The 27,113-nt window shown below is 33.5% G+C and overlaps 2 protein-coding genes across 2 annotated transcripts; both read right to left on the bottom strand.

Moving 5' to 3' along the window:
- Positions 1 to 2,028: 2,028 nt before the first annotated feature.
- On the bottom strand, positions 2,029 to 5,223 carry LOC142638648 (elongation factor 1-alpha-like). Its single transcript, XM_075812694.1, has 3 exons — positions 5,112 to 5,223; positions 3,368 to 3,839; positions 2,029 to 3,276 (listed from the first exon to the last, which is right to left on the bottom strand). Exons 2-3 carry the CDS (start codon positions 3,827 to 3,829, stop codon positions 2,395 to 2,397), a joined length of 1,344 nt encoding a protein of 447 aa, XP_075668809.1. The 5' UTR covers positions 3,830 to 3,839; positions 5,112 to 5,223; the 3' UTR covers positions 2,029 to 2,394.
- A 13,694-nt stretch (positions 5,224 to 18,917) lies between these two features.
- On the bottom strand, positions 18,918 to 26,974 carry LOC142641447 (protein REBELOTE). Its single transcript, XM_075815883.1, has 14 exons — positions 26,839 to 26,974; positions 26,625 to 26,752; positions 25,955 to 26,015; positions 25,624 to 25,729; positions 25,441 to 25,492; positions 25,255 to 25,349; positions 24,317 to 24,382; positions 23,081 to 23,587; positions 21,684 to 21,983; positions 21,192 to 21,515; positions 20,807 to 21,013; positions 20,364 to 20,453; positions 20,190 to 20,282; positions 18,918 to 19,366 (listed from the first exon to the last, which is right to left on the bottom strand). Exons 2-14 carry the CDS (start codon positions 26,731 to 26,733, stop codon positions 19,223 to 19,225), a joined length of 2,154 nt encoding a protein of 717 aa, XP_075671998.1. The 5' UTR covers positions 26,734 to 26,752; positions 26,839 to 26,974; the 3' UTR covers positions 18,918 to 19,222.
- Positions 26,975 to 27,113: the final 139 nt, after the last annotated feature.

Here is a 27,113-nt window from a genome sequence, read left to right as displayed (position 1 = left end):
TTACCATCTTAATTTGTGAGGCAAATTTTTAGTTGTTCCGACATAAATCAAGTTTATATCCGAGGTTTTACTGGACCCTACTTTGATTAAATAAGGCTTCCATAGAAAATGAGTAATGACAAGCCCTTTATGTTGCATCATTTAACGAGATGAACACCTCTCTTCTGGAATTTCTTCTTCGCTCAGGTCCTGCTCAGGTGCCTGATTATCATCCCTCTGTTGTGGCATTGATACTTTGAAATGAGCCAGTGATGATGAATCAAAAACATTGTACGGCTCATCCTAGCCGGAATCTTCTCGTTTGTTTCCACTCGTTCTCATTCTCATGTATAATATTCTTCCGTTATTTGTGATGCGAGTTAAGCTAAACAAGAAGCCGTCTCCCAGCCAGTGATTTCCTGAATTAGACAGGAAACACTAACACTAACAGCCACTGAGCACGGAAATAGAATTTTGCCACTTCGGTAATTGTCACCTAACTTGGCACTCGTTCAACAAGGCTAGCGTTTCGAGTGTGACTAACATTAACATTTATACCATAAGAGTATCCAAATTCATTTATCCCAATTCTATCCTATTTTACCATCGAAAAAGTTAATTTATCAATTATACAATACAATTTTACAATACTTCCCCATCCAAACTTCTATTTTCCTATTCTACTCATTAAAATAATATTTCTACACAATAAAATAATATATTCCACAACATTATTTATTCTTTCTCTCTCTTTCTTTCTTTCTGCTCAAGATCCACAATCACCACCACCGCTGCACCACACACACCTGACACCACCACCACCACCACCAACAACCCATAATCTATCGTCAACACCAAAAAAAAAAAAAAAAAAACCCAGACCATCAAACCCTCTCCGATCATCAACACCACAAAAAAAATAAATAATAAATAAAACACACACACAGCAACCCACAATCTACCGTCAACACCAAAAAAAAAAATCTGAAAAAATCAACAAAAATTCCCGTGAGGATGCTAATCTCGTGACAGAGAGCGGAAGGCGGAAGCTGAATCCCACCTTTGCAAACATCAACAAAAATTCTTTGATCAAAACCCAAACACAAACACAAGCTAAACTCCCTTTTTCTTGCAGAGAGAGAAGAAACACAAACACAAAAACTCGAATACATTGATCAAAACCCACCTAGTATATCGCTTTGATCTTGATTTTGATTTAGCACCAAGTTTGCAGAGAGAGAGAGAGAAAAGAAACACAAACACAAGCTGATTTTGATTTTGATTTTGATCTTAACCCAAACCCAAAAACCCTTGAGAATCTTGTTTGAAGAGAAGAGAGTGATAGAGAGGGGATGAGAGAGAAGAGAGAGAGGATTGGTCTGAAAGAGCTTCAGCGATGGGTGAAGGTGAATTCGCAGCGATGGCGAGAGAGAGGGGATGAGAGAGAAAAAAAAGGCTTGATGTAAAAGAGCTACGGAGATGGGTGAGGTGAATCGGCATAACAAGAGAAAGGGGATGACAGAGAACCAAGAGGCTTGGCGTGAGATGAAAGAGCTCAACGATGGAGAGACAGAGATCAAGTGTAGCGATGGAGAGACAGAGATAAGAGACCATGGAGAGAGAAAGGACTGATATTTTTTATAAAATATTAATATAAAATTAACATTCAACTACCGTGCAATTCTATGTTTAGAATCGCACTCTTGCTGGACAAAAAGCTCGAGCATCTTTGATGGACATAAAGGTTGATAACTAATTTATGTGTCACATCAGTAGGTCTAGAAGCATATATAGATAGCAACGTACTGCAACAAATCACCAACAAGGTTTTTCTCTCACGTAAGATTGCAGCAATTATATACTGCCAGTTACTTTGTTAAAAAAGAGGTATGTTAAGTCTTCTGAAAACAATTCAACCAGTTAACAACGACGTCGTTATAAAACCTAGAAATAGCTATTACCTGTTGAAGCAAGTTAATCCCCATTTGAAATTTATTCCATTGGACGAAATGGAGATAATCCTGTTCCACACTCATAGACGAGAGAGAATTAAATAAAAACACACAATACTAACAACTTAATTATAAATGTAAATAGTAATCATCCCAGCAGCATAGGAACAGACCTAAAACTCCATAGCTGCTGATGAAAATAAATGTCTCACAGGACACCATAAAAACAAAAACAAAAAAAAAGCAAAATAAATACTTAGGACTCAACAACACAGCTGCCTCGCCACCGCCGATCAAGCACCCAGTTCTGAGAACAGCACCAACGTGATGAAGGTGAAGCCTTGAAGCAATAACCAACTAAACAAAACCTTAAACTCACGATTGATAGCTTACTAGCAAGAACCCATTCCTTATTATAACACCTATGATAGCCATCACTTGCAGAAACCTGGTGCAGCACGATTCACTTCTTCTTGGCAGCAGACTTGGTAACCTTGGCTCCAGATGGATCCTTCTTCTCCACGCTCTTGATGACTCCGACAGCCACAGTTTGACGCATGTCCCTGACGGCAAAACGACCAAGTGGGGGATACTCGGAGAAAGTTTCAACAACCATGGGCTTGGTGGGAATCATCTTAACCATTCCAGAATCACCATTCTTCAAGAATTTGGGCTCCTTCTCAAGCTCCTTACCAGATCGCCTGTCAATCTTGGTCAAGAGCTCAGCAAATTTGACAGCAATGTGGGAAGTGTGGCAATCAAGGACAGGGGCATAACCATTTCCAATCTGGCCAGGGTGGTTCATGATGATAACTTGGGAGCTGAAGTTGGCTGCCTCCTTGGCAGGATCATCCTTGGAGTTGGAGGCAACAAACCCACGCTTGAGATCCTTCACAGCAACATTCTTAACATTGAATCCAACATTGTCACCAGGAAGAGCTTCTACGAGAGCCTCATGATGCATTTCAACTGACTTAACTTCAGTGGTCAGTCCAGTGGGGCCAAAAGTCACAACCGTACCAGGCTTGAGAACACCAGTCTCAACACGACCCACAGGGACAGTTCCAATGCCTCCAATCTTGTAAACGTCCTGAAGTGGGAGACGGAGGGGCTTGTCTGAGGGCCTCTTTGGTTCATTGATCTGGTCAAGGGCCTCAAGAAGGGTTGGTCCCTTGTACCAGTCAAGGTTGGTGGACCTCTCAATCATATTGTCACCCTCAAATCCAGAGATGGGGACAAAAGGAATCTTGTCAGGGTTGTACCCAACCTTCTTCAAGTAAGAAGAGACTTCCTTCACGATTTCTTCGTACCGAGCCTTTGAGTACTTGGGGGTAGTGGCATCCATCTGTAAACCAAAGCATAAAATACATTAATATCAATAATATAACTCAATATAAAGAACAAATATACTTGGGTATAAGATGGTATCATCATACCTTGTTGCAGCAGCAAATCATTTGCCTGACACCAAGGGTGAAAGCAAGGAGAGCATGCTCACGGGTCTGTCCATCCTTCGAAATACCAGCTTCAAAACCACCAGTGGTGGAGTCGATAATGAGGACAGCACAATCAGCCTGGGAGGTTCCAGTAATCATGTTCTTGATGAAATCACGATGTCCAGGAGCATCAATGACTGTGCAGTAGTACTTGGTGGTTTCAAACTTCCACAAGGCAATATCAATGGTGATACCACGCTCACGCTCAGCCTTGAGCTTGTCAAGCACCCAGGCGTACTTGAATGACCTCTTGTTCATCTCAGCAGCTTCCTTCTCAAACCTCTCAATAACACGCTTGTCGATACCTCCAAGCTTGTATATCAAGTGACCAGTGGTGGTCGACTTTCCGGAGTCGACGTGGCCAATGACCACAATGTTAATGTGAACCTTTTCCTTACCCATTCTTAATGAACTGTCAAGAAATACAATAAAAAAATAACCATCAGAAAGCTTATATAGATTGCTACTTCAATGTGAATTAGAAAGTGTGAATGCAACAACACTATTCCATAATAGCTAAAAGCCATTCCAAAACAACAATTTATTAACACCAAATATCAGGAATAAATACCAGTTTAATTATAAAGCCAAAGTATCAACAACAAGAGAAGCTATTGCATAAAGAGATAACAAGATAATTCTACTTAGGGTAATCATGATAAACACTTTGAGCATGTCAGAATTAACTTTCAATTCCATTAAAACTCAGAGACCAAGAAATTACAGGACCATTCAACATTAATAGCCTTTCAATCATCAATATATCAGATAATAGTTCATAGTACAAAATTATAACATCTGAACCGATTTAAAGTACAAAATTATGTTCACAAATTTACACAATTTGAAGCCAAAAAAAAAAACAATCATGTATAAACAAACACAAACCAAAACAAAGCAATCCAACATACTTAAAGCCACAGATTAACTAAGATTTAATTCTTTAAACTAAGATAACAAAATCCTAACCAAGTTCATCACAAAATCTTTATACCATAATGAGCAAAACAATCAAACATACTTATAAGTCACTGATTAACCAAGATTTAATTCTCTTAACTAAGATACCAAAAACATAACCAAGCTCATCACAAAATCTATAAAGCACTAAAAACAAATCATCACGTATAAACAAACACAACCCAAAACAAAGCAATCCAACATACTTATAAGTCACAGATTAACTAAAATTTAATTCTCTAAACTAAGATAACAAAAAACTAACCAAGAGTCATCACAAAATCTTTAAACCATAATAAGCAAAACAATCGAACATACTTATATAAGTCACTGATTAACCAAGATTTAATTCTCTTAACTAAGATACCAAAAACATAACCAAGATCATCACATAATAAGAGACCAAAACCAAAATATTTCAATCAGTTTTACACAATCAGATCTAAAATCAATCTAACAAAGAAAATAAACATGAATCTAACCAAAAAAAAAGCATGGTAGCTACAGTTGCAGAAACACAAACCAAAGGTTTTCATAGATACTTCATAGATCAACAACAAAAATATTAACAATCTAAATCAACCAAATAATAAATCATCAACTATCAACGTGAAAAACAAAAACATATATACACGATTTTAGCAGATTCTCAAAGAAACACAAAGTGGATCAAATAAACGAAGAATCAGATATAAAAGAAATCAGAGAGAGTGAGAGATCGAACCTGAAGAGAGAGCTGCGCTAAAACCCTAGCCGCGAGAGAGAGAATCGGAGTGTGAGAGATAGAGAGAAATACAGAGGTGTGAGTAACGCGAGATAGGGTTTGTGTGTTACTTATACCACATCTGGTTGTGTCGAATTTACGAAAATACCCTTGGGAGATAGCAAGAATGACCAACCTGTCCTTCTTTCCTTGCTGCTCAAGTTCGGGACCGTGATTTTATTAAACGCGCGCGTGTTTTTTTATTATTATTACAAAGAGTTGACTACTTGGTTGGGAAGTGTGAACTGAAAGTACTGGAGTACCTATCAAAAAAAAAAAAAAAAGTACTGGAGTTTGACTACACGCGCTAAGAATTCGCGTGTAAAATTATGGTTTCCCGTTACTTGGGGATGCTGGTTTCTTTTTTTTTTTTTAAGACAACGATAAAACCGAACGTCCGTGGGCTTTGGATGAATGGAAAAAAGCCCACTGGACTTCTAAGAAGCCCAATTTTTAATGCGTTCAGGAACTACAATTTTTATTATGATTTTTGATACGGATCACATAGATTACAGACTTCAAAACTTTCTAATTTTATTTTGGTTTGTTTCCCTATATGACATACCATGCGTTACAACTTACAATTAAGAAGAATGCTAGAATTATAAAATTTTTATAAAATAATAATTTTTATGAGAATAGTTCTAGAGTCACAAATTATTTCACAATTTTTTTTGTCATAACTCTGACAAGGTAGATTGTGAGTGGTTAACCATTACTTACACATTGATTTATTATTTTTTCTTTACCAATCGCACTCTGTCACATCACAATTATGAAAAATGTTGTGTTCTTAGATTTTCTCTTTTGAGAAATATTAACAAATACCCTAAAAGCATTGATTTAACAACTATTTTTAGAAACATTTTATGGAAAAAATGATAAAATAATTAATTATGTTGACAGCTATTTATATTTCCTATAAAAGTGATATCAAAATTTTCCTAACATGACCCTTTTCTTTTTACCAACTATGGTGAGTTATTAGTGATGAGTAAAAATGTTACCATAGTATTAGACCCAAATAAGAATTGATAAAAATTTATTTGATTATAAAATGTTATAAATAAAAGTTTGTGTATTTACTCGACCATCAATATTAACTACGAAGGGTTGTAAAGAATTAAATTTTGGTAACTACAAACTGACTCATTTGCAGCGAAGATAAATGAGGATGGTTAGCAGTTAGCACTGATAATAAAAGCTTCAATAATAGTATTGTATATCTTTGCCGGCTTTGAAACTTTACCACATTAAAGATAGTCGACAAATAATTTATGTCAGCTATATAAAAGGATTATGGGTATTTAAATCTATCTTGCACTAAAATGTGTGGGATAGTGCAAACAGTTATTGATTCTGTGTTTTCAAAACTAAACCAAATATATATATATATATATATATATATATATATATATATATATGTTTGAGAATATATTCTTAAAATTTGTTTTCCAACAAGCAAAACTGTTTTTCTTAGACGCGTTTCCACAAAACAACCAACCGACAATAAATCTACCACAACTCCAACAACAAAGCAATCATTCCCACACGAATTTTACAGCAATCCAATAAAGAAAACCCAACAAGAAGTCAAAATAAAGAACTCTTTATTAAATTAATAAAAAAGACATAAAAATGCCCCATATTTGGGGTGGTTTTTTTTTTTGACATTTTTTGGGCTGGTTTTTGTCTAGGCCACCACATCGATGGGTCATGGTGTGGATCTACCCATATTTGTGGATCTAAGACCTACTGATTGACTTGCCATCGGGGACTAAGCTTGGGCTAGTCGAATCAAACTTGATTTTCGGGTCAATGTCTTAAGCTATGTTTGTTTTACTCAATTTTCATCACTCAAAATATGTTGCTCCAATCATCTCTTCTCTTGTTTGGTTTTATTTTTGTTCTCAATTCTCAAAGCTCATTATTAAAAGAATGTAAGAATGAACAGTGAGAACAAAAAATGAGGACTTTTCAAACTATAGAAAATTGAGTTGTCCCTCAAAAAAAAAAAAAAAGAGTTAAATAGCATAGTTGTAATAAAACACATTTTGCAAGGACCCTCAAGTTAGTGTTGTCTCACTTGAGTTAGACAACATTAATGATAACCAATGGCTCTTTCTTTCTTCATGAATTCACATTTACCACTCTTTCTCTCAACTACACTTGGACACATACTTGATTTGGTTCCCTCTGGAACCCTCAACCTCACTCAAGTTCTCATAGCTCTGTCGACCTTACTCAAGCTTTCTTGGCCTCAACTCTTTCAGTCCAACAAATTTCACTCAAGTAAGTCTGACTTAATAGTTAATATGTGATTTCTTTGTTCAAACCTCTTTGATTTGGAGTTTTCGGCTAAATACTTGTGGGTTTTTACCGATTGGTCTGTTTTTTTTTTAATGGATTTATCAAACATCAGTGGTTCTTGGTTTTTCAGCCCAACCTTGCCCTAAGTTTGTTTTTTTATTTATTTTTATACCGAACATAATAATTATTTGGGTTTGGTTTTTATGTTTTGTAATCTTCACAATAATTTTGTTCAATATCGTCATTATATTATCTATACTATTTTACTTTTGTTTTTCTTTGGAATGGAAAACATTATTAATGCCTTAGAAAGAGGACTTTGATAGGCACACGCAAACAATGGAGAAATGCCCTATATGGCTATATTCCCATGAGATTTACACTATTTCGGAATCTTCACAAGACTCTAGGAGGAAGGAATTATAACATCACACCAACACTTAGCAAGATGACTTATACCATTGCACACATTTGGTGCGATTGTCATTTTACAAATATAAGTGTTTATGAGGTGTAAAAATGGCAAGAGCCGGGATTCAAGTTTCTAAGAGAGAGTTTCATACGCATATATACTTAGATTAGACTAGAATAGAGTTTATATCTCATATAAAAAATAATAATAATAATAAAAAAGATGACTTCTAATTCTGATGGGAAAATGGGATGCAAATTCTATCTTAAGCTCTTAACTATCAACAAAAGTTAAATACACACATACGGGTTCATTAAAAATATTCACACTACTAGTAGGACTTTGGATGGAAGAGAGATTTATCTTTGGGCATAAGAAAGCTAAAAGATTAAGGGCCTGTTTGGTACATGTGTTTAAAAACAAAAAATTATTATTTGAAAATATTTGTGAAAATACATATGGATAAAAAAGTGTGTGAAAATGCGTGAAATACTGTTTTAAAACTGAAAATGATTGTTTGGAAACAACCACCAAACACCCCCTAAACCTCAACAACACATTGCCAATACCGTTCCAAATTCTATCTTTTTTTTCTTTTTTTTTTTAATGGAAGATATCGAAAAGTTTAACACACACACATAGGGTTTCGTTAAAAAATACATACACGGTACCAGTAGGATTTTGGGAGGGAGAGAGATTTGTATTTGGGCTTAAGAAAGCTAAAAGATGATCATAAACCTCAACAACTCAAACCCAAAAAGATGATCATAAACCCCTCAACAACTCAAACCCAATAGAGCCCAGAGGTTATATTAATGTTGCATATGGTTTGTCGGGCCTTCCGACTTAATAATCAAAAAAGAACTTAAGAACCTTAGCCCGTTTTGTGCATACGAAGACAAACAAGTTGAGGCTAATTTAAATGTTATTCATATGCAAACATTTTCACCAATCCAAGAAAAAAAAAAAAACTAGATAATGATATCTTTCTAGTTAGAGGAAAAAATAGAAGAATAATGAGCTTCATAAATTGAAGTGGAGAGAACCTAAATCCAATTGATTTATATAATATTCAAATTTATTTGGAAGCAGACTCGATTAATAAGAGTTGTTCAATTGTACAAATTCATAAAAACTTGAAATTTCTAAATTTTGTTGGATTCAGATAATTTTATTTGGTTAAAAATAAATTTCAAAGGAAGAAGTAGATCATCAATTTAGAAAGTAACGATTTTATTTATGCTAATGAATGGAATGGTACTTAATGGGACTTGACAAAATATTTGAGGAAAAAGTCTATGAAATAGGTATTTTATGATGAATTTTATTTAACAACATAACCTAAACATAATTGTATAAAATGCATTAAAGATTTTTCATGTAATATTAAATTTCACAAAATAATGAATTTGAGTATAACTGTTATAAGATTTGTATAACATAATTGTAATCTTATTATTTAAACGAGGTACTAATATATTGTTTAAAACTTATTTTTGGTTCCTTAAATGACTGTTTTTATTTTGGGGGGGGGGGGGGAGCAAATTCATATTTGATTAGGGGTGAAATTTCTAAAAAAAAATTATTTTGAATAATAATACATATAAGGCATTAAATTTTTTTGAATTTGCTCTAATTATTAATTATGTTCTAGAATCCACCCAAAAGAGATTTGGTGGTTTAATTTTATAAATATTATAGGATCACAACTAATTCCATACCAGTTTTCACAACTATTTGAAACTTAAATTTTGTTAGATTTTATGGATTAAATTTGACCATCACCTAATTACATTAAAAAAAAAACTCACCAACCGATTTGCGTATCTAATCACGTGATGGTCACATGATTTTTTCATCCACAAAAGTTAATAAAAGTTAGTCCCAGGAGTTAAATTTGACAAATATAAAAACCTTAGAGAGTTATAAGAAAAAATTAAATTAGCTCATGAAGTGTTTTTGCAATTGACCTAAACCAAGTAGAGTTTTTGATTTTTTTTTTTTAAGATAATTTAAATTTACATGTTATACCTTTCATAAGTTTGAACAACTCCTATAATATAGTACAGCTTGTTAAAAAAATCAAACATATTTCTATTTTCTACTAGTCTTCGGCGTAGACTTGATAAGCAAGAATTGAAGAAAAACAGACGAAAAACTGGTCATAGGCATGGCGATGAGGACCTGATGAAACACATGAGACGGCATGGACTTTGCCAACCAAGGAATATCCACTCACTCTAGAACTTGTCGCGTGGGTCTAAAGACTAAAATTAAAATACATCTATCTCTCTCTATCTAAATTTTATAGATTGTTGTATTGTACTACAATATAATCCCCATACCTAATCAAGTTAAATGAATGAAAAATATTTTAATAATGTATTTAAAATTAATTAATAAAGATAGTATAAATAAATAAAATATAAAATTTGTATGAAACATTACCTATTTTAAAATAAATAATGAAATTCTTTTTTTTTTTAACATTTTTTTGAAACCTTTGGAAATTGAGTTTTAAACTTTTAATTCACATAGTATTTCAACTTCATTTAATATTTGGTAATAGTAGAATTCCAATTAAAGTAAATTATGTTAATAATTTTTTTGATCAGTAACTTTAATTTGTTATTAATTTGAATGTATTCACAACAAGTTATATGGGAAAAAAATGTTGTATAGTTTGTAATACTTACACTGCAGTACAAATTACTTTTTTTTTTTTTATTGGAGAAAAACTGCAGTACAAATTACAAGTACTGTATATAGGACCCAAAATTTATCATTAAAAAAAAATTGTGATAGATTATTAAAATACCATAGCCTATGACAGGAAGTAAAGGCACTGAAGGCTTTTTTGTTTTTTGTTTTTTTTTTTTTTTTCTGTGTGGATAAAGGTTTAGAAAAAAAGGCACTTAAATTTTTTATGCGTGCATTTTGGTATTTTAAGCTGCATATTCAGAGAGTCGCGTGTTTTTCCATACCAAAACAATCTCTTTAATTAATTGGACTTCCATAACTAACATTATAAATTTATAATAAAACAGAAAGGAAAAGAAGGGGTTAAATTAAAAGGGAATGAGTTGATTCCAATTATACAAGATACAACTCTTATGGAGCGAATACTGCATGATACAATTTCAATGTATGGTCCATATTTATAATAAAAAAAATACTTAAAAGGGAACAAAATTATGAATAAAAAAATTGCAGTGCCTAAATTTACATGCAGAATAGTTCTTTCTATTTATCTTATAGCTGGAGTTTGGGACCCGATCAAAAGGGTCTGTGAGTATTTTGATTAGTGATTTGATGAAAATTTATTTGATAATTTGTTCAAAATACAATTGTATTTAGAAAAATAAGGTTTTAAAAAACAATATTAAACAAATAATTATTAAAAAAAAATCAAAGAAAAAAAATTAGTCCAAATTGATGCGAAGTGAAGAATTTTTTTTTTTTTTAGAGAATCAAGGGAAGAATTTAAATTGAGGTTATCAAATTTCAAACCTGGGGAATTTGTAGCCCATTTTCTGAGGTGGTGGCAACTTTGTCAGCGTAAGGACCAAATATTCTTTACACATCGGAGACTGTTGGCTCTAAAATATTGCATTAGTACTTGTAACCTGTAACCCAATTAACAAGTTAAAAGAGACTAGGAAAAATAGAAAGCAAATTAAGTTCCGTTCAAAACAGCTAAAGACTTGGCTCTCAAATTTTGCCTTTAGTCTTGGAACCCAGTAAACAAGTTTAAAAAAAAAAAAGATAAAGAAAATTCCGACAGAAAATAGCAAGCAAAGAAACTTTCTTTGAAAACAGTTAAAGACTTGTTTACTGGTTTATCTAAAAGTTTGTATCTGCTACAGTACCGAGCTTGACTAAAATTCGAAGTTGTTACCTAACCTGTTGATTCTGATGTTTAGTTAATTTTGCTCCTCAATTTGGTCTCAACTCTCAAGTGCAAAAAATGAATGGTGGTCATTGAGCTTCCACGCTAATCAGCCCAAATTATGCAACATTGGCATTTTTGACTGGGTCTCACAGCACTATTTACGACCCAGCCAAAAATGCAAAAGCACGCATATTAATGCATTTTTAGATCCCACAGCATTATTCACACATTTAAAAATTATTTTGTTACAGTGTTTTCAGCAAATAAGCAGTATCTAAAGTCCAAACAAACCCTTTATATAGTATTACTAGTCTACGATTTATCAAACATGTGTTTGAAGTTTAAATGCTACATTCGCTTCTAATTTTTGTGTTGTCAGTTACATATTCGTTGAATGCATCTTAAGCTCATGATATCACTTTCTATCTTATTATTACGAGAAGAAGAAGTGTCAATTAAGTTATAGCTCATTAGTCTTTATATGTCTGTTATTTATAAGAAACAAACTATTTCCTTGATGATTGCGTTCTCAGGTTAAAGAAAATAAGGTTATAAATTAAGCAAAGCTGCTTGTGAGCTACTGAGTTTAACTCATTAAGATGTTCAATTTAACTCATTTATTAACTAAAAAGAGAACCAACTTTGATTATGTACTGCCCCTAGACATTTCATTTCCCTCCACACACACACACACACACACACACACACATATATTGGTTAGTAATAGATTCTAAAAAAGAAAGAAAGAAAACTTAGCAATAGCCACCGACTAGACTAGACTACTACAAAAGTGAGTTTCTTAAGAATGAAGACAGTCTATGCTGCAGCCCAAATTTTATTATTTTTTTTAACAAGTGTTGAAAGTTGAAACCCAATACACTTTATTATTTTGGTACTTTATCTTCGTCAAAGATCCTTTCGGAAAGCATAACTTTAATTACAGTAGCTTGTAAACTTTTCGGCTCTTTGTTAAGAAAGATACTAGAAAATGAAGTAGTGCTATCTCCTAAACATAGGGAGGTAAACTTTGCTTATCGCTGCATAAATTTTATATTAATAAACACTTACATCGTAATTCGTAAGCACAAATATATCTTAGAGCCTTCACAATAATGCTGGTGGTAAAAACTCACTAAAAAGCTATTTAACACTTCAAACACCAAGATATATGTTATATTAAAGGTGCTAAATATAGTGATCTGCTATTAGTAGCAAACTACTAAAACATGTTATTACTATTATTTAATTAATTTATTTTCATGGGTTGGAGAGGAAAAGATAGAGAAGTTACAAAGAAATTAATATGTTGGGTTGTTTATATTATTTTATAGGGTTATATGTAAAAAAATAAATGATTTAATGTACATTGTATTGTAAAGTGAAATGTAAATATAAATAAAATAACTTTTTGAGGTGTTAAAAATTATATATATTTTTAGTACATTTGATGTGAATGTTTTTAAATACAATGAAAAATGTAGTCACAAGACTCACACCTACTTTACTTTCATGCATATCCATCATTAGCATAAACTTTTAACTCATCAATTTCAACTTAGAGCATCTATATTGGTGGAGCTATTTTTTTAACTATTTGGCACCACAAATAGCTACTTTATCTATTTTACTTTCTCACTTTGCAAAACATTCAACAGTAATGGTTTTACTTTAGTTTTTTACACAATAAAATAATATAAACCCTACAATAAAATAATATTTCGTTCAACAACTTAAAAAACACCACAACCATTGTCTAAAGCCATGGAAGAACCAGAGAAGAAGAATAAGAAAAGAGAGCAGAAAAACCAGGAAAAAAAAAAAAAAAAACTAGTTGAACAACCAAAAACACTGTCTAAAGCCATGGAAAAACTAGTGAAGAAGAACAAAAAAAAAAAAAAAAAAAAAAACCTAGCAGAGCTATGGGCAAAAACCAACCCAGTTCAAAAGCACAAACCAAGAGGCCCAAACCCACAACCCAACTCGAAACACAAACACAACCCAAAATCCACTCCAAAACACAAACACAAACACTGAAATCCATACCAAAACACAAACACAAACACAAACACTAAAACTAAAATCCATACTGAAACATGAACACAAAGCTAAAAATGGGTTAGCGATAGAGGCTTGGGGCTTGTATCGATGATAAGTTGAGGAAAAAAGATAGTCGGAGATGGGCAGGGATAGAGGAAGAGAGAACAAAACTCGTTCGGGGGAAAATAAAGAGAGTCTGTGCAATGGGAAGAGAAGAGAAAAAAGAAAGAGAAAAAAAAAAGGGAGAAAGAAACATTATTTTAATGGGAAGTTTAATAAATTTTTTTTTTTAGCTTCTTGTGTGCACCGTAGACGAGGAGCTAAATTTTTTAAGTTTAACTCTACTATTGTAGCTCATTTTTTAGAATTGGTGGTGCTAAAATGCTATATAGTTATTTAGCACCACTAATGCTAGTGCTACAATATTGACAAATTGTGAAATTAGAAGCAAATAAGCACACACATTTTTTTCATTTTTTTTTTAAATTCATTGTTTTCATTTTTTTTAAAAATTCATTGTGTATCTTGCTGAGATGATACATCGTAATGCAACAATGCAATTCACAACATATTTATTATGAATTATGTTAGGACCATATAAATGGCCACAACTTACCACATGACGAGTTGTAAGTGGCGTAGATGTGTCTCCATATGGCCCACTGACACATCTTTGTCAATCACAACTCACTATGTGAAGAATTATGGTATAATATTGTGGCAATTTATATGGTCATAACACGACTCATTTATTATTTCCCCTATTCTCCGCAAATATAAGGGGTGAAATTTTTGTGTGTAATAGGACTTATTATATACACCGAAAAGACAAAAAAACTACAAAAAGAAAAGTCCAATGCCGAATTTTGGGTCCCACACCAAGTGCCAATTTCTCAAAATTTGATTGAAGTCAAGGTGGGACCCTAACAAGAACTACACAACAAGTCCAACTCGAAGTTTAAAGTTGGAATAATGCTATGGATGCTTCATCACATGGTGAGTTGTAATTAGTAAGATGTAATAATAGAGATATATTTTTACTAATTATAACTTGTCATATAATAAATTGTGCCACAAAATTATACTAAATTTGATGTCTTTAACATTACTCTTAAAGTTTATCATGCTTTAACTCATCCCTTACAAGAAACCCACAAATAGAGTAAAAGACAACCACGTGGAGATAAACAGTGCAATCCCAACAAACAAGCAACCCACAAAATAAGAAACATCCAAAAAAAGAGAAAAAGAAAAAAGAAAAGTCCAAGTAGAAAGCACATTGTCCATGCATGACCAGCTTTTAGCCTAGCAAGACACACAAAGATAAAGTGCTATATGATGTATTTCAAGTTTTGTTTTTGTTCTAGTCCACCTTTAAAGTCTAAGCCTGCTTTTCTAGAAGACCAACCATACAGTACTACTACTATCATTTAAATTTAATTCACAATCTTTTATTCCTAATCCTCTAGAAGCCATCTCCATCAACAGCCTCGAAGTTCTCTCTCACTTCCTTTTCTTTAGAGCCTTTTTTTATGTATTCTTTCTATATATATACATGGCCAATTAGCTTTATTCAACAAACCAGAAGATACCCAATAACTGTTTCTTTACTCTACCTCTTCAATTTCATTCATTTGCTTATCCTATCATTCTTTGAGATCAAGTATGGTAGCTCAAGAACAATATGTAGACCCAGTGGAGGAAAACACTGACTTTGAAGATCCATATGAGGCAGAAGAAACGCTCTCTCTTTGTGATCTTCCTAGCTACAGTGATGCATCCATCTGGGATGATAACTCCAAAGAAGACCAAAGCTTGTCCTCTGACAGTAATGACTTCTTTGAGTTCTTCAGCGAGGACTTCACTGCCTCTACTTGTTCAACAACAGCAGCAAACAAAAGCATCATCTTTTGTGGCAAACTCATTCCCTACAAAGAACTACCTGACCACCCCGAGAAACCTCATCAGAACCAAGAAAAGCAAAACCACACATGCAAGAAAGGGGTTTTCCGATGGAAATCACTCACTTTCAACAAGAGAAGAAGCTCTTCAAAAGGTTCAAAGCTTTTTCGATGGAAGTCACTCTCTTTCAACAAGACAAGAAGCTCATCCCCAAAAGGGTCCAAAGGCAATAAGGTCTATAATGACAAGAATAGCTCAAAGGGTTCCATTCCCTCAGCCTTGCCTGCATCAAAAAGCTATGTTTATGCAACTAGCAAGTGTGATTTATCAATGGGAAAAGTGACAATGTTAACATCTCCAACAAAATCAAGGTGGTATTTGTTCATGTTTGGGATGACTAGATTTCCAACAGAGATGGAGCTGCGTGATATTAAGATAAGGCAGAGTCGTATAAAGAGCCCATCAATGATGTTTAGGTCTGTTGAATGTGATAAAATGGTTAAAAGCAATGAGAGAAGCAGAAGGAAAGGGTTGTGGAGGCTGATAAAGATTTTGGGGTCCAGGAGTCAGCATCTAAACGCTATCGTAAAAGCTTCCTTTGGTTGCATTCCATCCACACGAGTGAGTTAGGGTGGTGCTAGTGCTAGTACGTGTGCCCCAACAAGCCAAGATTGACTATGTTGTTCATATGCCATGCAATAAGGGTCTGAATTTTGAATGAGAGAGGCAAGAGCTAGCCAAGGACAGAGTTGGTAGGTACTAGTTAGTGTATGATAGGGGACATTCTTGACTGGGCCATCAATTAATGTTTTGTATTCTGCGAAAGTCAAATATTTTGTAGTAATAACTAATAACATATAAAATTGGGTTTGGTAATCGGTGATTATGTTTATTATTGATTGTTTGAGTTTACATTTCTGCCACATGGTAGTTTTGGCATTGAAGATGTCAAAGCAATTATTAGATAATAAATAGTAATTGCTGGTTTATATGAAAATTTGGATTGAGAATCCGTGATGAAAGTAGCTCATCTTCTTTAATGGTATTAAATGGAGCAACGGTAATAGTCTAATAAATAGACAAGTTCTTTTACCCTTTAGCAGTTGCATGCTTATTCCTCACCAACGCTTCCCAGTTATAGCTTTCAAGCTAGGTATGAAAATTCTTCGGAGAGCTAGCCATCTAGTAATTAAAGCTCAACTCAAAAGTTCCATGTAGAATATCTCAATTATGAGAGGTACTATACAAAGCTTGTTTTGTTTTTTGTGTTTTAATAATTGTTACAATTAGTGGAAATGAGAGAATTTTCTTTATAATTAAGGCTTGCAATGTTATTAAGCTACAAGACTCTGGGCAGAATTGAATTTTATGATATTTCAATTAAGCATTGTTACAAGTATGGCAATGCTAGCACCATTCCACTAAGCAGAATTATCTCAAGCATGAGTTAATTCAAATGACAAAAGTAGATCATCAATATAAAAAGTAACCATCTTATTTATGCTTACGAAGGGAATGATATTTAATTTTGGGGCTTGACAAAATATTTGAGGAAAAAGTCTATGACATAGGTATTTTATGATTTTTATTTAACAACATACCCTATATAATTGTATAAAAGGCATTAAAGAATTGTCCTATATTATTAAATTTCACAAAATAATAAATTTGAGTATGACTATTATTGGTTTCTCAACAAAAAAAAAAAAAAAGAGTATTGACTGTTATAAGATTTATATAACATAATTGTAATCTTATTATTTAAACGAGATACTAATATATTGTTTAAAAATTATTTTAAGTTCCTTAAATGACTGTTTTTCTTTTAGGGGGGGTGGGCAAATTAATATTTGGTTATGAGTGAAATTTATAAAAGTTTTATTTCGAATAAAAATACATATAAGGCATTTAAAATTTTTCAACTTTGCTCTAATATAATTATGTTCCAAAATCCACCCAAAGTATCTGGTGTTTTATTGAAAAATTCTAAGATCACAACCAATTCTATATCAATTCATATCAATTTTCATAAGTATATGAGACTTAATTTCGTTAGATTTTATGGATGACAAAATGAAGTGATCATCACATGACCATGTTATAAAAGACTTACCAACCAATTTGTGTCACTAATCACACGATGATCACATGATTTTTCCATCCATAAAAGCTAATGAAAGTTAGTCTCAAGAGTCAATTTGACAGATAAATAAATTTTAAGAAGTTATAAGAAAAAATTGAAACTCCATGAGATGTTTTTGAACTAGACCCAAGTCCAAGTAGTGTATTTGAATTTTTTTTTTTAAGAAAACTTAAATTTATATGTTATACCTTACATAAGTTTGAACAACTCCTATAATACGGTACAGCTTGTTAAAAAAATCAAACATATTTATACTAGTCTACGGCATAGACTTGATAAGCAAGACATGAAGAAAATCAGACGAAAAACTGGTCATAAGCATGTTAATGAGTACATGGTGAAAGTATGAAACAAAGGAGATGAGACCGCGTGGACTTTACCAGCCAAGGAGTATCCGCTAATAATAAAGAAAATTTTCTCATTATAACACAAGCTTTGTGCTACAAGACCTTAGGTCAGGGCTGGGTTTAATGAAACTTATCTAACTTTTCGTTAAAACTTTTTGTAAAAAGTATGCGCTTGTACTTTGGAGAAGTGAGAATTTTTTTATAAAAAAAAAGTTGTATATAAAAGTTGAGCTTATAAGCTCTAACCAAACAGACACGAGAACATTGGTACAGTATGGCAATGAGCAGAATTATCTCAAGCATGAGTTTTCTGATTCCTAAGCTCATGGCATATTATATGGATCATGAAATACTGCCCTATTTGATGAGATTGTCTTAGAATATATCATTGTGCTTAGTGCTAGCTTTTATATATTAGAATAGATCTTGCACTAAAGACAGCCATTTATACTAAATTTGATAATTCACCGGTAAGATTAATTAGCGATTCCATGTCATGAGCACAATACTAATTCAAATTAAAAAGACAAACTGCAGCCCTTTTTATTTTGAGCTGAAACGTAATAAAAGTCAGAAGGCTAGACGTAATGCAATTGCTCACTTCTTTTGTTTTTTGTGTCTTTTTTTTTTTTTTATAGACTTTTCTGATTACTATATACTACCATACCTGAACATATGAATGGTTTATGGTATGGAACATATTCACCAAAAATGGTTCAAAAGATTAAAAACTGAACATCACTTTCAAATATTAGAAACATAACTCATTACTCAAGTCTAGCCATATCTGCAAATCTAAAACTAGCCATATCTGCAAATCAAAACAACCTTAAGCTTTGCATCTTGGTCTTACAATAAAAATTTCTAGAAGCCTAAGTTAGGTGTGTATCATTTCTTTTTTTAGTTTTAAGTCTAAATTTGGTGTATATCAAATAATTGTAACATATCATAAACAACAGAATGATATCTGTCCTCTGAGTTTGATATAGGATCAAAACCTGGTCACGACTCATGAGAAAACATTTATCTTCACACTTTAGTTTTCTTTCCATTCTTTCTCTCATGAGAAAGTATTTTTCTTTTCACTGAATGTCCTTTGCCTTTACCACCCACATCTACCATGTCAGATGGATGCTGTTGTATATTCTTTATGATTTTCTCTGCTCCAGCAAACTGCAGTGAGTATTGTTGCCAAGCACAGAAATGTCAGAATGCATATGCGAGTAGTAATGAGCTTTTATTTTATTTTTCAATGAAAATATTTTCTTCCTATTCAGTTGGTGACATTAAAATTGTCAAGTAATCCAGTAGGTAATCACCCGTATGCTTTACCGGGGAAGAAACTAATGCTCTTAACAAGACTCAGCACAATGGATCAATAGAATGTGCATCAATCTAATACACAAAAACATGGAAAAATAGATGGCGTGTTCACTGATGGACAATCTACATTACTCAGAGAAGCACAAGTGTATATTGACTTGTTGCCTGATATAAGTATAACCTAGAGTGTTGTTATGTCATATCAAAATAAAACTAGAACCACATCATGGTTAGCCAAAATCTAAACCATGGCTAGCTAGGAAAATCAGATAAACCCAGACACCATGAACAAAAAGGGGGAATCAGAGGGTGGCAAAAAAATCATGCCTTTTCTATTTTATTTTATTTTTAATTATGACGTAGGAGAACTTCACTCAATTTAGTTGCACGTCGCAGAGCATACTGTACAATAATTTTCATTGTTAATCAAATTCCTACGGACATCTTACCCCACCCACCATAACCAGTTACCGGGTAATCTAGGGGCTTTTCACCCCTAAAGGGCTAAGCACTTTATCCTCATGACCAGAAGGAAAATGCCCGTTATTTGCCAAAAGTTCACCTTCTGTTCTTGCTTGCCTACATTGGTCTATGCAATCATTCAAATCCATATTAAAAGGAAACATACCAGACCCAGCAAAGCGAACATTAAAAAAAGGGAAGTTTATGGCACCTTTTCATTCAAAACCAGATTTCTAGAAGCAGCCTTCTCCATGATGCTTCTGTAATACTGTGTAAATGGGAACTTGCCACTATGCTTCTCCAGCTGCACATTAACCATATTCCGAACTAAGAAAAAGATTTATATATTCCATACAAAAGTATAGTTGACATTACAAAAGCAAACCTGGAGAAATGATTCAACAGATTGCTGATCTTTGGGTGAAAAAGCCACCTCATCTCTTTTCTTCTGGACAAACTCTATGTTGTGCTCCACCTATGGTGCCAGAAGAAAGAGTTATAAATAAAAAAATTGTTTGTGACCAGAAGTTGGTTTACCAAATTACAAAAATTAGAACTCTTGCCCATTTGTTATATTATTAGTCATGAAAGCAGTCCAGTCCAATCAATTAATGTTATGGTCATGAAATTACAAAAACCAACAAATCAATCATAAATCAGATTGAGCCATTATCCAATCTTAAGGTGATTGCCAGGGCCATCATAAATGGTGGGAAAAGGAAACCACATATTGGATGGGGTTCAGGATTTAGCTGGTAGACAGCTGCATAGAAGCTAAATTTCTTAGTCAATAAGAGATTCAAGTAATTCTTTAATCAGAGCTCGTACCTGATCAATAAAACGCTTCATCACACGTCTAAAACTCTCGATACTAGTTATCTCAACAAACTTCTTGAGCCGGATGAGAGGAATAGTTGCCAGTTCAGGAAAAGATATGTGACAGCTCCATTGAGCAAAATGCTCTGCAAGCAGTTCGATGGCAGATGAAACACACTCTTCTTGGAAATTTCGTGATTTTAACCAGTGTTTTGGCAACTGTAACAATGGTATCTTATATCAATTACAGGAAAATACAGTATGTATATTCTAGAAAAATATGGATTTCAGCAACCAACTGCTGTGCATCAAGTTCAATGGTGAAAACATTTTAACCATATAAGCAAGAGAGAATGTATGGATAGAATTACATCAGTACACATTACTACTTCCTGACCTTAACAGCAGATGAAAGGTTGACAGCCTTTTCGTTGCTCCTGCCCTCCTTACTAATATTATATTCTAAAACATCCAACACCAATGATGCAACAGGGATGAAAATCCCACTAGAACTGGAGAGATGGTTCAGCCATTGGATGCATTTAAGTCTTAAGGGTAAATATCTTGGTCCACTAAACAGGACAGCCACTCCATTTATAATCTGAATGATCATAAATAGCAGTGGTTGAAGATCATAATCACTTATATTTGCTGCTATAAACGTTACCCAAATATCGATGCAATTAACGTATTGCCAACTGCATATTTTCTTTAGCGCTTCCTGGAAATAAACAATTAAAAGCAAAGCATCAGAAAAAGTCCCACCATATTTGATATCATGGCTCATGATAAATTAGACACTCATGAGCATCTATACAGAAGAGCAACCCACAAATATGTCTGTATCCAATAAAACAAGCACCGAAGAAAGAGCATGTTCTTTCCATACCTTCTTCATTTGTAGACCCTGCTGTAATGTCTTTGCAAGTTGCTTGATAGAAACCATTGCTTTCCTAGATGATTTCTGCATATCTAGGGAGCAAAGCTCAACCAAGGAATTCCTCAGAAATTGCATATGTTTAAATACAGCTGACTCCAAAAATTGGCAGTGACCAATGAAGGCCTTGTAAGTTTTAACAAAGCAGGTGTCAAAACAATTGGAGCTAAACACAGACGCCACATCTTTTATGATGAGAAAGGAATGTGATGATAGGGCTCCTCCACCTGTTGCCCACAAATGAACTGCAATCTGCATTAATATTTGAAAGATAATAAGAAACAATCTCACATGGTATGTGATTTACATACAACACAAAAACCTTTAATTTACATTATAATATCATGGATATAACTAGCACTCTTAAGGTTTTTCATACTTGCAGGATCCATTAGTTCAAGGTATAATGCACCTTTTTATTTGTCTGCACCCCTGTACTACAACCAACGCCACCACCAAACCCTAGTCCCAAAATTCTGGGGTATGCTATGAACCATCAATAGGCTAGTCAGGGTCAGCCATATGGATTTTTTTGTCATTCTAATCTATATTAAACAGTACTTTCTGTTATTTCCTTAGGTATTCATCTATCTTTTTTCATTCCCTAAACTTGAATCAACTCGCTCTTTCTCACTAGTGCAATAATTGCTCTTCTCAAAACAATGACCAAACCATCTCAAGTGACTCTCCATCTTTTCATCAATAGCAATCACCCTTATCTTAAACCTTTGAGTCTAACCCTTCTCTTAAACCAAATTTCATCATTTGAATCATATCTTACCTTGAATTTCCACTTATCCATCTTCACATTCTCATTTTATGAATATGTTGCTTCTTAATAGCCAAACATTCAATACCATTGAGAATAGCTGTTCTCATAGCAATCTTTAAAATAAAATAAAAAAAAAAAAAAAAATCCTTCTAACTTAATAGGTATTCTATAATCACACAATATTCCCAATGCACTTCTCCACTTTACTCACCTTGCTCTTATCCTATAACTCACATCATTTTCAATTTCTCCATCTTTATGAATTAATGATCCAAGATATCAAACGCTCTAGTTGTTTCATATCTCTTAACCATCAAGTCTCACAACCCATTCATATTTGTTTCTGCCTTTATGAAACCTACATTCCATATACTCTATTTTAATGCTATTTAACTGGAAGTCTTTGAATTCTAAAGCATTCACCACTCTACTGAATTTGGAAAAAAAAATTATTGATGTATTATTTACAAAATAAAATGATAAAATTCTCAATATCCATCATAATATAAACATTGATAACAATGATTCAACTGCATCAATGACAAACAAATTTGTATCATGAGCTTTTGGTAAATACCTTGATCAATCTGCGCAGTAAAGAAGGAAAAGCAGCAAAATATAAAATTGAATTTCTCAGTCTTGCTAGGGCAAAGGCCAATATCTCATAGTCGGTAACTTGACTTAGGAGAAACAGGGTACTCCTCAAATAAGATTTAATTAGTGGCCTCAGAGTTTTCCATTTTGAAGTATTCTTTAACCCCAAAATTGCTTCCTTCTTGCAATTAGAACTCGATATTTCCAGTAGCCCTCGAAATATATTATCAGCCTCATGAAGTACGAACATCAATATCTCACAGAAAGTTTCACTGTTCTGAATTCTACTCCATGATTCAGTATCAAGGTCACCACTTGATTTGGTTCCATAGTGGCACGCAGCCCGATATCCATTTAAGAGACTAGTTAAGGCAGGCACACTGCGCTGCTCCTTCACTAGCTGACACCAACTTTTAACAGCAGAGCTAGTCAAGAACTTGCCCTCATTTGAGGCCATGCCTTCATTACTTATCTCATCCTCATCAGAATACTGTTACAAGCAAAAACACACTTAAGAGACATTGAAATGAAAAAACCAGACAACAACATACATTAGTGTAATGATCAATGCGAGATTCCAAATGCCTATTTCTGAGCAGATATTTTCCACATATCAGTCATCTACATAAATACTCATTCCTAACCAACTAAGGTACTCTAAGTAGATTCTTTTCTGTATTTCACATTAAAAAAATCTATAATGTATTAAATGTGAAACATGGTAGTTATATTGGGTATTGACTTGTGGCAACCAATTTCAGGTGGAAAAAAAGGGGAAGAGGAGGAGAGAGAGAGAGAGAGAGAGGGAGAGAGAGAGAGAGAGAGAGAGAGAGAAATTGTGTTACAGGAAATTATTAAAAAACTACACTTCTATGCTTCCCCTTCCATGCGCAAGTATGCAACACAAAAGCAAATTATAATAGCCACACTATGGTACCATGAAGCAGCAAATTTTCTTGAAAGATGTAACATTAGAAAGCAATTAATCTAATACAACACTGGAAAGAGGAAAAATCATGATCTTATCAACTTAAGGGTGCTTGTTGAATGTGAGATTTCAATTCTTCTTTTCATTCCCTCTATATACTCAACAGCCAAGTGAAGCATAAACAACATGGACGAGTTATTTCTTTGCAAAAGTACATCCCAAATAAACCTGTAATCACCCTCAAAATGTGCACACTAATTTCCTGGATACCATACGTATTAAACAACTTACAGTTTCTTCATTTCTGAAAGGTTGACCTTTATCATAGCTTTCCAAAAACTTAGCAAATTCTGGATCCTGGAAAAATTTCAAGCTAACGCTTCATTAAGTAGATGAATAAACAAATAGTAATTAGAAAACACAAAAATTAACAGTCATGGAGTAAGAGAGAGATGCAATAACAAAAGAGAACCACAGAACTGTCCAAGGCATAGAGCACATGTTTCACAGACATCACATACAGAAAACATAAGAAATACAAATACAATACATAGTGAGCTAAAAACATTGGTTTACCCATTTCCAGTTAGGCATGAAACCTGACCAGGATTCATGCAAAATACCTACTATCAGATGTAAGTCGGAACCCTAACGCTTAATAGTGTAACATGGTACATGCAGAAAACTCAAAGTTAATGCAATGAATTTGTTAAACTCAAATTTCATGCCCCAAAACCCCAGCTATAATTGATAATTCAGAAAAACATTTAATTGAATTCATCATGCTCACTATTCTGCTTAAAATATCACATACAAACTGACTTAACAGCTACAAAGAAAAATCAGTGGCTATGTAATTATTTCCTTTCATATGAAGAGTAAGGCCCATCACCCATGGCAACACCAGCATAAGCAATAGACACAGAAACGATAATATGAATACCATACTGTTGGGTGTTGATTCAAATTTCAGAACAGGGATGGGGAGGAATTGAAAAAAAATTCAGCCAATACCAACAAAATGAAACTTTAAATTGTTCCTAAGAAAATTAGTACTTCCTCCTTTACAATTGTTTATAAATTCTTCCTTATTATACATTCACAAAAATCAAGAAAGTTCTCACTGTGACAAAAATATCCAACAAATATAACATTAACTGAAAACATATACAAATTATTTAACAATTATAAAAATGATTAAAGCATGAATATCTTAACAACACAATTACCTTTTCCTGCAACCTGTTCAATTTTTTTGTCTTCTGTACAAGATCTAAATGAATTTCGTTGTTTTGCACCGATAAAGCACTATCTCCACTACTGTCTGCATATGTATTCCATCAGAACATAAAGATGGGGAAGGGAGAGACAAAATTGGTACAGGATATATATAAATCAGGTAATACTGTCCTTACCTTTAAGATAATCCTCACTTCCACTTTCAGCAACAAGTGTGCAGCTTGAGTCCTGATGGCCCATAACAATAGTCAATCACAAGAAGCCGAGTAAAGAACCAAAAAAAAAAATATATATATATATATATATATATATATATATATATAAACAACATTTTAAGCAATGATAGTATATTCCACAACCTCTGAGAGATATCCATCACTCTCAGAATCATCTCCTGTCTCACTATCGTCTTCACTAAATATCGCATCAAGGGAAATGTCTTCAATATCTCCAGCTTCGGGGTTTCTGCAGGGGGAAAAAATAGACATTTTCAACAACAAACTCAAAATTCAGGCATGGGTATTCGTCATAATAACTCTCCTTAGCATTTAATTGGCATAGCATTAAAATTTTAAACAAATACACACCAAAGAATGTCTTAGAGGACAACATGAGTGTTATGTTAATTTTAAATTTTAGTTTCTTTAAAAGCATTTTAAGGCTGGTATGCATCAATTTCACCTTTTTTACCTTCCATTAGACAGCTCTATATCCACCTCGTCTTCATCCTCAGCAGCATTATGCCGATCTCCTATAGCAAGTGAATCAATGCAACAAGCCCGCAGAAATTAAATGAGTGAGAAACAAACACTAACAAAAGCAGGAAGAAAAGTAAAGTCTAAGTCCCAAAATGTTGAGGCCAGCTAGTGGATAAATTCATAATAAAGTGACTAAATTTTACACTGACACCTATCACAACCCACCCTTTTTTCAGGCTTCGGACTAGTTGCGAACAAAATATATGACACTAAGCACAATGGAATTAAAAGTGAAGGCTTATAACGCATTAACCAATTAATTAATTAATTCAACCAAGCTTGAAACTAAATAGCACATTTACACAAATGGACTTAAAATGAATGATAAAATTACCAAGCCAAACTACATCACTAATCAGCGAAACGAAAAAAACAAAAAAAAAACAAAAATCAAAATCCTCAAAAATAGTAGTTACTCTTTTATAGTCCACTAGGTTCAGCTTCAACAAGGCCTATACCATAAACATGTAAACCAATGATTTCAAATATACATACAGCATACACTACACACTTAAAATGAATAATGGGAACAACAATATACACATTAGAGACAAAGGCAAATTGCTTTATTTATCAAACAGTACAACTGGAAAAGGCTTTACTTTTAGAAGCTCTCCTTTTGAACAGAGACTTGAGCTGCCTCTTTCTTTTGAGCACAGACTGTAAATTCTTCTTTGAGAACTTCCTTGCCTTCTTCCCCAGCTTCCCCATTCCTCTACAATATCAAACTCTGCTTTGTACAAATACTCAAATTCATATATACACAATGATAACCTTATATATGCATATGCATGTATCAATGGGTTCGGAGAGTACCTTTGAGTGTGCGATTGAGCTTTGTGGATTTGCAGGGGTTGAAGATGGAGCCGTTGCTTCGTTTTTTCACACACACTGTTACGTAAATGACTAAACCCTAATTGGCAGCAATGGGGTTTTGGGAATTTGGATTGAAAATACAATGTTTTGGAGCTTTTCTTGTATGATTATGGGCCCATGGGGTAATTGAATGTTTATAAAGATTGTTGGGCCGAAACGGCCTTAAACGGTATGTGTAGTTATTGGGTTTTCCAACACACTCACGGTGTACTTCA

Source organism: Castanea sativa, chromosome 6 (genome assembly GCF_040712315.1).
Source record: "Castanea sativa cultivar Marrone di Chiusa Pesio chromosome 6, ASM4071231v1".
NCBI classification, from domain to species: domain Eukaryota; kingdom Viridiplantae; phylum Streptophyta; class Magnoliopsida; order Fagales; family Fagaceae; genus Castanea; species Castanea sativa.
This window is presented reverse-complemented; position numbering and strand designations above follow the sequence as displayed.

Excerpts from the sequence above, each read along its gene's own strand:
- LOC142638648 (XM_075812694.1), bottom strand. The coding sequence starts at position 3,829 with ATGGGTAAGGAAAAGGTTCACATTAACATTGTGGTCATTGGCCACGTC. Across the intron at positions 3,277-3,367 it reads TGATTTGCTGCTGCAACAAG|ATGGATGCCACTACCCCCAA; the intron begins GTATGATGATAC and ends TTTGGTTTACAG.
- LOC142641447 (XM_075815883.1), bottom strand. The coding sequence starts at position 26,733 with ATGGGGAAGCTGGGGAAGAAGGCAAGGAAGTTCTCAAAGAAGAATTTA. Across the intron at positions 26,016-26,624 it reads CAAAAGGAGAGCTTCTAAAA|GAGATCGGCATAATGCTGCT; the intron begins GTAAAGCCTTTT and ends CACTTGCTATAG. Across the intron at positions 25,350-25,440 it reads AAGTGAGGATTATCTTAAAG|ACAGTAGTGGAGATAGTGCT; the intron begins GTAAGGACAGTA and ends ATACATATGCAG.